Genomic DNA, 16,534 nt, shown 5'->3' on the forward strand with positions numbered 1-16,534 from the left:
CGACATTGCATATTCCCGGAGCAACGAACTCACCGATAGACACGCAGCTGATAATATACTCGCTGCGGAAGCGCGAAAACGCATTACAGCGAACGATTCGACTTTCGGAGAAAGAGCTGCTGCAGCAGCCGTTTGGGCAGCTATGAAAACTAAGACAAAAATCGGTATGGGTTTGAAAAAGAAAAAAAGTGATAAAAAGAAGAGAGCGAGTAAACGAATACTTCCGAGAACGAGTAAACGAATACTTCCGGTAGCGAAACGCGGCGGTGTTTTACCCATTCTACCGCTGTTGGGTGTTCTCGGGTCGTTGGTCGGTGGAGCGGCGGGAGTTGCGAAGGCTGTGAATGATAACAAGGCAGCGCAGCGTCAGCTGAACGAATTGAAACGTCATAATCGTGTCATGGAAGGTCATGGAGTTTATCTCGCTCCATATAAGCGTGGACAAGGAGTGTCGACGAAAAAAAAAAACGTCAAAAAGACGTTAAAAATGCCAAAAGGTGCAACTACCAACATACAATTATTACAGTTAGCGAAACGTTTGAGCATTCCACACTTTAGAGGAATTTTTATGCGTACAGCATTACCAACGGCTGGAGCATATCGAAACGAGAGCGGTATTGTAAATTTAGATAACGCTGAAGGATCAGGTACACACTGGGTGGCATACGCAAAGAGAGGAAATCGCGCTATATACTTTGATAGTTTCGGCAATCTTAGACCACCGAAAGAACTGGTGCAATATTTAGATGTAACGCGGATCGAGTACAATCACACGCCTTATCAACGTTATGATCAAAGCAACTGCGGTCAACTATGTCTGCGTTTTCTTCAAACAGTTAGTAATCAATTTAAAGGCTAACATTGTGCAATTTAACTCAGTATTCGTTTCAACATGTCACTGACGTTTACGCTAACTGGCAAGAGTAGCATCCTCGCGGTAAGCTATTTTCCAGCCCTAGATTTGAGCGATGGCGATTACGAGCTCGGTCTCACAGATTTTGAAACATACTATACCATACCTAATGTAAATTCGTCGAATAACAAATTTTATTATGACAAAGACGACAAGGAAATTACAATTCCCGAAGGATCGTATGAATTGCGTGATATAGATAGATATTTGAAACGCACAATTTTACAATCTCATCCCGATGTTGTGGAAAAGAGAACGTTTCACAAAGAAGATGAAGAAGAGAGCGAATATCCGGTGGTGATTCGTGCTAACAATAATACAATGAAGAGTGAAATTATGTGTGCTTATCAGATAAATTTCTTTAAACCTAACAACGTTGGATCGCTGTTGGGATTTTCATCGCGACGTATTCTTGAATCGCGAATGTGGCATGAATCGGATGCACCTATAAATATCATAAACGTAAACATTATTCGCATAGAATGTAACGTGACTGCGGGTGCGTACAGCAACAAGTGCGTACACACAATACATGAATTTTCGCCGAGGGTACCACCAGGATATAAGATATCGGAAACGCCTGCACAGATCATTTACCTTCCAATCGTCGCACGGAGCATTACTGATTTGATGATTCGCATTGTGGATCAGGACGGTCAATTACTCGATTTTCGTGGAGAGGAGATTACTGTTAGATTACACGTACGAAGACGATAACGTGAGATGCTCGTGTTGAATGAGCAAGTGAAGGATACAATTTTTACACCAATCAAGAATATTCGACCGTGTGAAATAAATTGTAAGACAGTTAAAAATATTCGCTCATCTGATAAAAAGAATCTCACCACGTCAAACGTTGAATTTTTAAAATCATTGGGATTTATCGTACGAAATATCTAAGATGTCTAAGATCTTGAACATTGGAGGCGAGCCGATCTTTGACGACAGCATCGTCAAGATTGAGACTCATACGTACAGTCCGTACGCCAACACCACTTTTGGATACAGCGATGAAATAAGGCATACAACAGCAGGATTTATACACGTTACCATGTGAAAGTTTTCTCTACGTCGAAGGAAGATTGGTGGTGAAGAAGAAAGACGATACGGATAAAGATGAGATAAATCTCGGAAATAATTGCGTGGCGTTTATGTTTGATGAAATTCGATATGAACTCAACGGTGTGGAAATTGATCGCAACAGAAACGTTGGAATAACCAGCACTCTCAAGAACTATGTATCGCTGTCATATGACAAAGCAGTAATTATGCAGAATGCAGGATGGGAATTTTCGTATAACCTACCGGAAGGATACTTTAACTTTTGCGTACCGCTTAGTGTATTATTAGGCTTTTGCAAAGATTACAAACGCGTGATTGTTAACGCTCGTTATGAATTGATTTTGATACGAGCGCGCAACGATAACAATTCTATCGTTGGAAATTCTACGGCTCAACCGGAAATTGAATTATTTAAAGTGCAGTGGCGAATGCCGCATGTTACGTTAAACGAAGTCAACAAATTATCTTTGCTGCGAGCTTTGGAGAGTGGACAATGTCTAAGTATGAGTTTTCGCTCCTGGGATCTGTACGAGTATCCTTTGCTGCAGTGTACGACGAAACATTCATGGGCTGTTAAAACTGCAATTCAACTCGAGAAACCGCGCTTCGTTATCTTCGCACTGCAGACTGGTCGAAAAAACATCATGTCTCAAGATGTTACAATCTTTGACGACTGTAATTTGACTAATGTAAAACTTTATCTAAACTCTGAATTTTATCCGTATGACGTTATGAATTTAGACTTTCGTAAATTTAGATATGCCATTCTGTATGACATATATCGACGTTTTGGTAAATCTTATTATGGATATGAGTGTGAAACACTGCTCAATGTAATCACATTTCTGGAAAAAGGACCTTTTGCAGTCATTGACTGTTCGCGACAAAACGAATCCGTCAAGAGTGCTACCGTAGATGTGCGCATAGAATTTGATTGCAAGGAAAATGTTCCTACGAATACTACCGCTTATTGTCTCATTTTACATGATCGTGTAATTGAATATTGTCCGTTGTCCAACGTAGTGCGCAAAATCATGTAACATCAAACAAATAAAAACTGAGATATTTGGTATTAAAGTACAGTCTTGAAAAGTTACTCATAATGATCGTACCGACATTTGTGGATCTGCAAGGATTCATTGTCGATAAAAAATTTATCGTAAAGGAAGTAGCGGTACTGAGAAAAGGAACTGTTCTCGCCCATTATATTTTTGCTAGCCCCATGACATAGCGTGTTCTTACAAAATCCGACAAGTCTTGCGCTTCTTGGTTGATTGCATATCATTATGGATTGCAATGGAAAGACGGGATGATACCGTGCAGCATGGCGAAACATGGTCTGATTACATCTGCTGTGTGTAATACGGATGACAGCAATACTAGCATATACGTTAAGGGACTTCAGAAACGAGAATGGTTGACGCACATGCTCGATACCGATGATGGGATATATATCAAGACATTGGATGCAGATTATGAAGACATTGAATCTTTAAATAATCTAGATGTTAGTAATACTATACGATGTGAAAAACATATTAAGAATTGTGCATTACAAAATGTATTTAAAATATATAACTGGTGGTCACAACATCAATATAATTGTGGAATTTTTTCAAAATAAAGAAAAATAAAATGCAATAAAATGTTTTCTATCCTTTCCCCATATAAGATATAAGATATATAGTATGTATGAAATGGATATAAGATATATAGATGTATGAAATGGAATATGATATGTTTAATATGCTCTTTGACTGAGACGTTGACCGAGATAACTCATATAAGACGATCTCGTTGATAAATCACGTACGATAGAAAAAAATTATATGAAGCTAACACAAGTTTTTTCAATTTATTTCACAAGTGATAGTTCAATATCGGTTCGATAGCTGTATGATACACTTTGATAGCTGTATGATACAGTTCAATATCGGTTCGATAGCTGTATGATGCAGTTTGATAGCTGTACGATGCAGTTCAATATCGGTTCGATAGCTGTATGATATAGTTTGATAGCTGTACAATGCAGTTCAATATCGGTTTGATAGCTGTATGATGCAGTTTGACAGCGGTTCTATAGCTGTATGATGCAGTTTGATAGCTGTATGATATGATGTAGTTTGATAGTAGTTCAATGGCAGTTCAATAGCGGTTCAATAGATGTGTGATGCCGTTTGATAGCGGTTCGACAGCTGTACAATGCAGTTTGATAATGTATGATATAGATGTATGAAATGGTTTGGAATATGTTTAATGATTTTTATTTCAAACGAGATGTTAACTGAGACGTTAACTGAGCATTATAAAGCTTTGAAATGAGAATGCGTGCAGATAAAAAAAATTCCACAAAGCTGACACGACTTTTTCAAATTCATCTCTCAAGTGAGAGTAACGCACATCTTTAGTCTACTGCTTCTTAACGACGCAGACAGATCGTACAAACTTGTGAACAAAACTTGTGAAAATGCAGAGCATCCGCATTGAATATCCTGTCACTGGCGTAAGTGATAGTGCAAGTTTATGTGCAGGTGAAGTGTAAAAAATTAAATAATAATAATAATTATTTTGTTTTTAGTATGTATGCGTTGATGGGATGCCGGTTCGACGGGTCGTTATAAATAACGAGGTACGCGTGGAGGTACTATTTCCAGGTCCTCCAATCAACATCCCTTTAGGAGGGTTATTGTCGGTGCGCGAGTCAATAACTAATCAAGTAAGTTTTTAGACATTTATATTTTAAAAAGTTGTTAAATTATAAGATTCTAAAAAATGCTAATTTTTTAGCCATGGATCTACCGAGAGGATATCAGAATACCCGGTTTTATCAATATTAACAGGAAATTTTGGACGCATTGGAGAAGGGATTTATTAAGAGCGCAGAACGACGATGTATTAGAACGTTCGTGCGGCCAATTTGGCAAAGCCGACGTCTGGGATCTGCGCCGTCTATTCTGCATGCGTCCTTTAATAGACGAAAATCATGAAGTTTGGATATAAATACATAAATATATGAATATATAAATGATTAATTTTGGATATAATTATATAAATATATAAATATAAAGTTATATAAATATATAATATGCGTTCTCTTTCTCACTCCCTTCCCTCGCTTTCAGTTGCACTCATCTCACCCATTAAATACAATATTCTCACTCTCTTACACTCATCGCACGCTCTCGCTCACACATACCGCATGCTACACATCGCATACTATTCTCTCCTTCCCACCCGTTATATCCATATTCCCGCATGCTCTCTCACTCACACTCATCACATGTTCTCACTCATACACATCGCATACTATCCATCACGTTCTCTCGCTCCCACCCATCACGTAGTACATTCTCGTTCGCTTGGCGGCGGTCGCGGACCCCGATTACCCCTCTTCCGCTCCCGGGTCGCGGACCCGAAAATACCGCGTCAGCAATTTCCGTACCGCGACCGCGGACCCGATACTTTTATACTCTTTTTATACTTTTTTATTCTTTTTTACTTTTAATACTTTTATACTTTTAATAATTTTTTATATAATAAATTAATATATATATATATATATATAATGGTTTAAAATTGTTTATTTTCTCTCTTGTTCCTTTAAAATATTACAGTCCCTCTCCATTTTTTTTTTAATAATTAAAGTTTTAAATATTAAAGTTTGTCAAAAATTTTTTAAATTAATTTATACCATTTTATTAAATAAATTATTTTATATATACATCATTTTATTAAATAAATATTATAATAATTATGCGTACGAACGGATAATTACAGTTAAATTTGCAAATGTTATCATATTGTTCATTTTCTTTAAGTAGTTGATAAACGAACCGAAAAGGTGCGATGGGTGGGAGCGTATGTGGTCGACGGATGAAAAAGAAACAGATAAGGTCGCATGGTTGAAGATATCGTGTACGGGCGAGAGAGACAAATTTACAATAGAGGAAGAGAGCGAGCATCGCGGTGATGGTGGAAGAAAATAATACACTGCTGTATGATGCGGTTTGATAGCAGTTCAATACCGTGACATGCAATGTAATTTCATAAACATATTCGTAAACATAGTTCTTCGTTAGGGTGTATGCAGGTATAAGAGGTGATTAGGATGAGCTGTCATGATTGAGATATGTGGTCTCTGCTTTCTCTGAAGCAAGCTCTATCATTTTAATATGTCAGCTCTTTTAAGCTCTCTCGCGATTGTCATGCTGTCTTCTCAGTTCTTTATGTTAGTCGTCCACGGTTTTTATGGTGTGCATCACGTTGTGCATTATGCATTCGTATATTCCATCACCCCCCGCATCGCCCATTCCGGGAATTTTGGCGATTGTGGATGCCGCTGAAGATGCGGGGGAAGTGGTTGACGAACTAGTAGACCTACGTGAAATCCCCGATCGGAAACAGAATAATGATAGTGATAGTGATAGTGATAGTGATAGTGATAGTGACGGTGACGGTGACGGTGACGGTGACGATAACAGTAATAGTGGTAGTGACAATGACGATTCCAGCGGGGATGAGCTAGAGTTTAATCCCCGCGAGGTCCTCCAACCCCTTGCGGTCCCCAATATGGACCACATGGGGGTATCCGATTTTGAGGGGGATAGTGACTCCTCCGAGGAGGGGGAGGAGTAACAAGTAGTTTTTAGTTGTGTAGTTATAGTTTTAGTATAGTTATAGTTTTAGTATTCTTATAGTGTAGTTTTATAAACTGAGGCATGGGGCTGCTTCCGCGGTGAGTGATTATTTTATTATTTTATTATACTCATTGTTCTCTTTCACACTTTGCATGCTCTCGCTCTAACTCCCACACATACTGTTCTCACTCTCTTTCTCTCATATTCGTGTGTGCTCTTTCGCTCAACCGTTCCACGGTGACGGCCACAGCTGTGGAATGTGCCTGTGAAACATGATCCCGGTGGTAAGAGCACCGCGGCGATGGCTGCTGAAAGAGATCGCGGGTGAGAGAGAGAGAGAGAGAGAGATTCGCAACAGAGGGAGAACGCGAGTACCGCGGCAGCAGCGGCGGCGACGGTGGGCGGCGGCGGCGGCGGCGGCGGCGGCGGTCGCGGACCTCGATTCCCCCTCTCCGCTCCCGGGTCGCGGACCCATAAATACCGCGTTAGCAATTTCCGCACCGCGACCGCGGACCCAAAAATACCGCGTCAGCAATTTCAGCACCGCGAGATCCCCCTCCCCGCGTGACGTCATACCCCCACGCCTACGGGTACCCCCCGCACACCCCTCTCCCGCTCCCGGGTCGCGGATCCGAAAATACTGCGTCAGCAATTTCCGCACCGCGAGATCCCCCTCCCCGCGTGACGTCATACCCCCGCGCCTACCGGTACCCCCCGCACACCCGCACCCCCCTCGGAGCCGCGTAGTTAGAACTGTCTTAGTATTAACTACTAAAGTTAATCGTAAGATTTTTGGATACACTAATTGTTAATAAGTATGCGAAATGATAGAAAGCATATACTTTATTCTTTTATAGTAATTAATAACAAAAAGAATAATTTAAGTTTATGCAAAAATAGAAACTTATTTTATACATACCTGATTATACAGAGCTTTCATTCGATTTGCCATATTGTTTTTTACTTTTTTTGCTACTTCTTGGCATCAACTGAAGGATCTGACACGTGTTAATGATGATTCTAGAATTCTAGAATGTCAGCTCTAGAGATCATGCTCATAATGTAAAAACCTAATAAACCAAAAACAGATGTGAAATATTAATATTATTGTTAATATTAAATTTAAAATTAAGATTAATAAAATATTTTTTGTTTATTTGTGTTTTGTTTTTTTTTGTCAATTAAATTACTCCAATCCATTTTAATCCTTAAAGACAAATCTGGTGTGCTTTATCACCCCAAACGAAATTCAAACTGCGCTCCTGAAACAGCCAGGTGAATTATCAAGGCCGAAACTATATACCATAATTCAGTGTGACTCTTTGACAATCGGTCTGCCAACTACTCCAATAAAACAATTGTTGTAAGCCGATTACAACCATATCTATCATAATTGCGACACGCATCTTTCGAAAGACGTTGCAAGAAGCACCTCTTTCGAAAGACGCACAAGAATCCGCCGCGCTCACGGAAGTCCCAAGCAACTTCCGTGAGATTACAACAGCGCGCTTGGAAGCAGTCTGCATTGCCCTAGAAATAGGCTCTATGCTGCAAAATCAAACCGCAAGGCTACCGCGTTCCGATGTCAAAACGCTTAGCCTCGCGGAATTCGACGCCTGGTCACTGGCCCCCGAAATTGCGCCAGATATCATAATATATAAACGCGACCACGCCGTGATCGAGCGGAGAGTATCATAACAACGACCGAGCAACGTCGCATACCGTAAATCTTATCGCAAGTGTTACGTGACATCAACACAGCTGACTGTAAGCGTAAGAGAAAGAAATAAAGACAACGAACAAGCAAGTAAGAAGCGTCTTCTTTTCTCTCATACACCGAGCTGAACCTTCACCCTTTGGGTCCTAACCTTTAAGGCAGGACGAATCCCAACTACCGACAAGAAAAAATTCCCAAAACGAGCAAACGCTCAAAACACAATACATGAAATCCACGTTAATGCTACGTAGATCGACATCGTAAAATCCACGTGAATATTTGAGTGGACATCCGCTCCAAAACGGTACTAGAATCTACATGGATACGATCATAGATTCGACGTAAAAATCATGTAATAATTTTACGAATTTTAGAAACATCTTCGTATACACGTACTTTCTCAAATTTTTGAAACATCACTCCAAAAGAATGGAATTTCACTCTAAAGGATAGTGAAAATACAGCCACTTGAAATGGAGTAATATCTCACTTCTTATAGAGATTTAGAATTAATTTTTTTGCTTATTAAGTAACCTCTTTATTTAACTGGAGTGAAGGTTTTACTTTTCTTGTAGCAAATCGTTCATCAATTTAATATGAGTAAATCATAAAAGTATTATGTGGCAGTCGTCTTTCACTTCGGGCAGGAAGCTAATTATTGCTTGTCTTAATCGTGTTGCGGGTGGTATTTATGTAGCGCGTCGGGTGCACATTACTCCCGAGTGATTTACGCCGCCTGTCGACGGCGCCATGCACTAACTGACAGACGAGCGCGCGGCGTTTCTCGCAATATCCATGTAAATTCCTTATAAATATTTCTTAATAGATATATCCACAGAAAATTTAATAGATATTTTGAAGATAAAAAAATTTGATACAGTAATAAAAAAAGAACATTGCATTCACGTGGATAACTTGTGGAAAAATCTGTATCTACGTAATCCATGTTGTGCGCGCGGAGGGCTTGCTGCGCGAATCCGGGGACTCGCTGAAGGAAAGGATGAGCATAAAATGTAGACCACTCAGAAGTTGTTTCGTTTAATTCACAGTCACTCTTTTTATTGGTAATAACACACAAAAAAAAAGTACAGTAGTGCTGTAGTGACCGGGTCACGGATCGCGATAACGGGAGCGACAGATCGTTTCGGATAGCCGGAAATCTTCTATTCGAACGCTCGGTTCCTGCCTATTGTCGTCGCGACGGAACGCCGGGCGCGTGTCAAAACGCCCTAACGGGACGGAAACCTTGAGCGCGAACAAGACGGAAGGATTGATCGCGAGGCAGACGTTCGATCGCGAACGCGAGATCAATGTCATTTCTCGGAAAGTTAGCACTATGCACTTCGCACCCGCGATCCGCGACAAATCTACAATACAAAAGAAGGAAATCTTAAATTTAAAATGAGTTGAGTTCGAGTTTGATACTTGAGACGAGAAACACCGCCGAGTAGCGGATGTTAGAGTTTTAGGGAAGGCGAAAAGCCGAAAGAAAAATGTGAGTTGCTTGGCGGGCAAGAGCAGGCGCAAGACTGACGATCGGTGATCGCGCCGAAACGTAGTGTGATCCCTAAACGCGGAAAATCATGCGGTCTTCGGATGACACGCACGGACTCACAGAGTCTCGGGTCATGCCGGGAGCGAGTGATCGCTGTGTTACCGTTCGCTAATCGCCGAAAGCCGTTGACACGGCACGTCGACAACGCGCGAGATGAGGCAGCGAAAACTCGTGTTTAGAGCTCGAGCTCTAAACACATGTAAATTACGTGGATTCCACGTAATTGTTTTATTGGGGTAAAGTGTACAGTGTCCGGCAATAATTCGTTCCTAGGCACCCTTTGCGGCGTAAGAAGAATGTAAAAAGTACCCATGGCGCCATATGCCGGCAGCGCCTGGACATATTTAACGACATTATTATTGATTGTTGCGAAATAATCGCTAGATTAAAAAAGGTCTACGTTCTCTTTAGCCTGCAAATGATCTAAAAACGAGTCATTGTCATTGTCTTGAAGTAGTATACAGTACCTCATATGAAAGAAGCAGTACAAAAAAGAATTTGGCGTAAGGTGCCACATCACTTCAGTTTTGTTTCTTAACTTGAAATTATAAGGTATTAGGTGTACAACTTTGCTTCCGCCGTTTTCCAATAAATAGCGATAAGTGGTAGTCGAAATAAATAGATCGTAGACATCATACAATAAGCTTAGGCATTTGTAAATATAACGCCATCGAAATATTAGTCGATTTGTGTCTGCATCATGAAGTTATTCTCGATTGAAAATGTCAGCTTACAAGCCAAATTCCCCTCATTTGCGGAAAGTTTTAATTTTTTGCTTCAATATGAAGAAATCGGCCGAGGCTCATCGAATGCTCTCAAATACGTATGGTGAGGCCGCTATTAGTGAAAGAACGTGCCGAGAATAGTTTCAACGCTTCAAGAACGGTGATTTTAACGTCAAAGACCGACATGGCGGAGGAAGAGAAAAGGTTTTCGAAGATGCAGAATTGGAGGCATTACTTGATCAAGACTCGTGTCAAATGCAACAATAATTGGCAGGATCTTTGGGAGTGACTCAACAAGCCATTTCAAAACGTCTGAAAGTCATGGGAGTGATTCAGAAGCAAGGAAATTGGGTGTCATACGAGTTGAAGCCGAGAAATGTTGAACGGCGTTTGTTTGCTTGTGAACAGCTGCTTGCAAGGCAAAGACGGAAGGAACTTCTGTATCGTATTGTGACTGGGGACGAAAAATGGGTTCGTTATGATAACCTCAAGCGCAGAAAATCATAAAGACTTCCCGGCCATGCTTCCACGTCGACGACCAAACCGAATATTCACGGCTCCAAGGTCATGCCTGTATTTGGTGGAACCAGCTCGGCGTAGTGTATTGCTACTAAAATCGACTGAAACAATCACAGACGATGGGTATCGAAAGCAATTGATGCATTTGAGCCGAGCACTGAAAGACAAACGACCGCAATACAACAATAGACACGATAAAGTGATTTTGCAGCATGACAATGCTCGACCCCATGTCACAAAACCCGTCAAAACATACTTGGAAACGTTGAAATGGGAAGTCTTACCCCACTTGCCGTATTCTCCAGAGTTCTCCGGGTTCTTATGAAGAAGTGAAAAATTGAATCGATTCGTGGATCGTCTCAAAAGATGACCAGTTTTTTTTACGCGGAATTTGTATGTTGCCAGAAAAATGAGAGAAAGTAGTGGCCAACGATGGACATTACTTTAAATCGTAAATGCATAACCAGTTTTTCACAATAAAACCTCGAATTTCGAAAAAAAAACGGCGGAAGCAAAGTTGTATACCTAATAGTTTAATTTTATTTAAAAGTAGAGGAGAAGATGGTTAGCCACTCATTAACATTTTATAGACTTTGTTAATAATTAATATTTATTTTGATTTATAATAAAATTAAATTGAAACTTAACGGTTATAATCATTACTATCATTAGTGTTCATTAGATTTTAAATTCAAAGTTATCAAATATTTACTATATATATTACATATTATTTATAAAAATGTAACGACACTGGGTCGAAGAGAGAAAGAGATGGCAATACGGCCATCACAAAAATAAGTGTGAAAAATTGATTTTGTTTAAAAAGTAACACTATTTTGTTAGAAAATTATTTTTATAAAATTACTTATATATATACTAGGCAACAAAATTAGCGCATACGAAAATTGTGTCAAAATTTTGCATTATTTCAAATAAGTATAACACCATTAAAAATTATTGCATTTTTATTTCCCAAAAAACATTTTAAAACTTGAACTTTTTACTTTTAGATGAATTTTGGTAATGTAAATTATCTTTTTTTTTACGAAACTGCACAATGATAAAGCTTGATCCGTTAAAATAAAAAACTTATGCAACTTTGCTGTATTACACCTGCTGTAGAAAAATTCGCGAAGAATTTTTGTTACTTGCATCTTACAATAGAATCTTTCCCATTTATTTTGAGTGGTTGTTCAATGCTGTGCAATTTTTTTTTGACCGAGTTATTGAGTTTTTAAGAAAAAAATGGTCATTTTTTATTTTCATCGCTTATTACTCGTGAATAGATCAACGTACAAGCGCAAAAAACAATGGAAAACTGAAAATTTGCACTTTCAACCGGAGAAATGTGAGTTCTTACAAAAAGAGGTCAATTATCTGGGACACGTAATCACCGAAAACTGAATTCTGAAATCCAAAGAAAGAAGTCAGATGCCGTAAAAAAATTCCCCGACCAAAGCGAAGAACATACAAGCATTTATCGGTTTAACAGCATACTACCTTTATAGAGAATTTTTCAAAAATCGCGAAACCTCTGACAAAATTAACCAAAATGAAGAGAATTCATGTGAACGACCGCGCAGCAAGACGCGTTTGACACTCTCAAAATAAAATTCACTATTGCAGCCGTGCTAAAATAAGACTTTAAAGAAGAATTTCTTGTCATTATCGACGCATCGGCTTATGCAATAGAAGCAGTATTATCGTAAGGCCCCGTCGGCCAAGACCGCCCGATCGCTTACGCAAGGACAAGTGAATAGCATCGAAAATAATCACGACGAAGAAATTAACTCAACAAATCGGGAATACACGGAGGAAGAGAAAAAACAAATATTACAGTAGAACCCCGCGTTAACGGACTGTTCGGGGCTTTGAGTCTGCTAACGCGAAGTGACCTCCTATTGCTTGGTTTTACTCCTACTCCGTGAAATTCAGGGACGTAGCGGTATTGCCATCTAGCTAGTTTATGTTTATGCTTCAAGACTAAATATATTCGATCATAAAATTGCAAGCAGAGCGATGTCTTAGGTCAAGTCAGTCGTAGCTATAGCCGTCCGGAGGACTTACTCTGTACATCTCGTACCTCTGTAATAAATTATATTCCCAAATAAATTATATTCCGTAAACTTCTAATTTATTATTTTCCAACATATAATTTATGAATAAAATATTATCAGACCAGAAATTCAGCTTTGGTCGCAATTGGTGTTTTTTTTCTTATGTGATTACATTTAAACAATTTACTTTAAATTAGTGTTGGCTATTTTATTTACATTTGCGTAAATTTTTCAAATCTTTAGGAACACGTCGTAACTGCTTACATACTACGCGACTTCATGGCTATCCCCTACTCACGTGGGCCGAGTGCATATGGAGGCGACAGTTTCCGCTAACGCGGAGTTCACTAACGCGGGGTTTCACAGTATACGGATATCATGGTGTCCCTCTAGGCGGGCACTAAAAAATTGCACGCACACTAAAGCGGATAAGACTAAACCACAATTGGCGAGGCATTACTAAAGATATGGAAGACTACATTGCGAAGCGTTAACATTGCCAGAAAAATAAATTAAAAGCGAAAAGAAAGATGCCAATGGTAATAACTGATATCAGTAGTTAATATCAGGCCGGTTCTGATTCCGGAGCACCGAGGGAAAACCGGGTGTGCGGAGGGAACTTGTAGGCACGGGGGGCATGACACGGATCGGAGGGTCTCGCGGCGCAGAGAACTGCTGACACAGGATTTTCGGGGTCAGCGGTCGTTCCTGGGAGAGGGAGAATCGGAGGGGGGGATCGCGCCCGTCGCCGCCGCTGCAACCATCGCCGCAGTGCTCGCGCTCTCTTTCTATTGCGAATCTGTCTCTCTCGCTCGTACGCGACATCTCCAACCGTACGCCCATACAGTCTTATCACTCTCTCTCTTTCATCCGTTGCATTCACTTTTTCATACGCAGTTTCCCATTCACATACACGCGTTTCCATCCATCACACCTTATCTATGTATCTCCTACTCAGTTCTGCACACGTCCGCACATTATATTGCAAAGGAATAGGAAAGAAAGAAAATAGAATAAATATTTATAAATTTTTTTCATTTCCTAACGCGTTGTATACAATACTGTCTGATACATAAACCATCAGTTCGCAATCTACGACACAAGTTTTTACACATATTTCATTTAATAATTTGACTGCGTCGAACTAGTTATAAATATTATTTCGCTGTAAGCAGTTTACAAATTGAATACATCATTCTTTTATTACATATATATCCTGCAACTACTTCAAATAGGCATTATTGATAACATTTTCAAGGTTTAGTAAAAATTGTACAGTCAATGATTTCATGTACATAATTTGAGTGAGGCCCGTGTGCACACATAAGCGATTGGACACAGTAATATTTCTCGATTGGACACAGTCCCGTTTGCACACGGACCCGATTGCACACGATACGATTCCGCATCACAGAACAATGCAAAAATAACCTAGATAGCACAGAAAATTTAGCATAAATTTTCATAAATATTTTATGAATTTATTTAAAAAAAATATTTTTTAAAAGTTATATAATCATTTTTTATGCGCGCGCGTGGGGTGCAAGGGGGGGGGCTTCGCCTCCCCCCTCCCGCACCCACCCTGTCCAAGTCGCTAGCATGTACTATCTGCAATGCGGAATCGTATCGTGTGCAATTGGGTCCGTGTGCAAATCTGTTGGTGCGCAATCGGGTCCCTGTGTAACCGGCTCCGTGTGCAAATGGGTCGGTGTGCAATCGGGTCCGTGCGCAATCGGGTCCGTGTGTAATCGGGTCGGTGCGCAATCGGGTCGGTGCGCAATCGGGTCGGTGCGCAATCGGGTCGGTGCGTAATCGGGTCCGTGTGCAATCGGGTTCGTGTCCAATCGGGTCCGTGTCTAATCGGAACTGTGTCCAATCGCTTATGTGCGCAATCGGGACAGTTCCACATAATTTTGTTATTTAATGTGAATTTTACGGCACTCCCGTTATGTATTTTGACAAGTTCTATAAGAAGATTATCAATCCATAGTGATGTAGCGATGGCTGACTGCAGGAGTTGTTCGATATCTGTATGTTTCTCAATCATTATTATCCATGTTTGACGTGACAGTGATATCCCATTGCCTTTGTTGTCACCAAGAATCATCTTCACAAAAACCTCAAGCCCCACGTTGGTTCCCATATTTAAATATTTGTAGGATGTAGCTGTTAAAGCAAATCTTTTTCTGTTGTAAGCCAAATTACAATCGATGGATTAGTATTGCAAAACATCCTTCGAAAAGACATTGCGAGAAGCACCTCTTTCGAAAAACACAAGAATTTGCTGCGCTCACGGAAGTCCCAAGCAACTTCCGTGAGCTTATAACATTACGATACGGAACCGCTTGGAAGTAGTTCCGTATCGCCCTAGAAATAAGGCACTACGCTGCACAATTAAACCGCGAGGCTACTGCGTTCCAGTGTCGAAACGCTTAGCCTCGCCGAAGCCACCGACACCCTTATGTCGGTTACTGGCCTTTAAAAATCGTGCTAAGCCAGCAAGTCATCCGGCTATATATATGTCAGTACGCGCAGTGACCGGGCGGAGAGTAACTAACAACGTCCGAGCTACGTCGATTTATTACACTAGAATAAAGACTGAAAGCAGAACAAGCAAGAGGCCGTCTTTTCAATCAACCTACGAGCCGAATCCTCTGCCCTTCGGGTCCTAACCCCTAAGGCAGGCGAACCCCAGATCTATCTCGGGAAGAACTCCCGTTCAGAGCAGAACGCTCACAACTCTTCCCAGAATGCGAGGAATATAGCGTGGTTGCAATAATGTTCTATAAAAAATATAAAAGAACGCAAGCTATAAAAAAATGTAAGATATAAATATGAAGAAGAATTTGAAAATTATAAAATGCGATTTATCACACGCTTCATTTTGCTAGATCAAAACGTAATAGTTCATCTCGTTTTTATCCTGAGAATCTTCAATCGATCGACTGATGTGTTAAACGTTGTTAGAGCTTTGCTGTCCGTCTTTTAACAAGCGACTGATGTGATACCGTTGTCAGAACTCTTCTTATATTGTACATCCCTTCACACATCTCAGTAGCGGGAACAATCCCACAGTTCGAAATTCATACAATCAAATAACGCAAACTTTTCAGAGATCAAGCGTCGATGTACGACTGCTGTGACAAAATATATTTTAGGCACGTGTGCAAATTATTTGATACTTACTGATGAGATCATACGAAAATCACACATTCAAATAATGCAAATCTTGCAGAGATCAAGTGCTGATGTACAATAGCTGCTGTGGCAATAGATAAGAAATGCTGATGTGGCCATGCTTTGGTTAAGACTAAGAAACGAAGAGTTATAAAATATACACTGCCACAAA

The 16,534-nt window shown here is 40.1% G+C and overlaps 1 protein-coding gene across 3 annotated transcripts in view; it reads right to left on the minus strand.

Annotated features, from left to right (window-relative positions):
• LOC105835075 (voltage-dependent calcium channel gamma-2 subunit) overlaps nt 1-16,534 on the minus strand; it is a 281,672-nt gene that overhangs the window by 137,113 nt on the left and 128,025 nt on the right. For all 3 annotated transcript variants that reach the window (XM_036283197.1, XM_036283184.1, XM_036283189.1), the window contains one exon: nt 7,532-7,682. In XM_036283197.1, coding sequence (XP_036139090.1) covers nt 7,532-7,564 — 33 coding nt within the window. In that variant the 5' untranslated portion in view covers nt 7,565-7,682. The remainder of the gene's footprint in view (nt 1-7,531; nt 7,683-16,534) is intronic.

The sequence above is a fragment of the Monomorium pharaonis genome, chromosome 1 (genome assembly GCF_013373865.1).
Source record: "Monomorium pharaonis isolate MP-MQ-018 chromosome 1, ASM1337386v2, whole genome shotgun sequence".
In the NCBI taxonomy this organism is placed as follows: domain Eukaryota; kingdom Metazoa; phylum Arthropoda; class Insecta; order Hymenoptera; family Formicidae; genus Monomorium; species Monomorium pharaonis.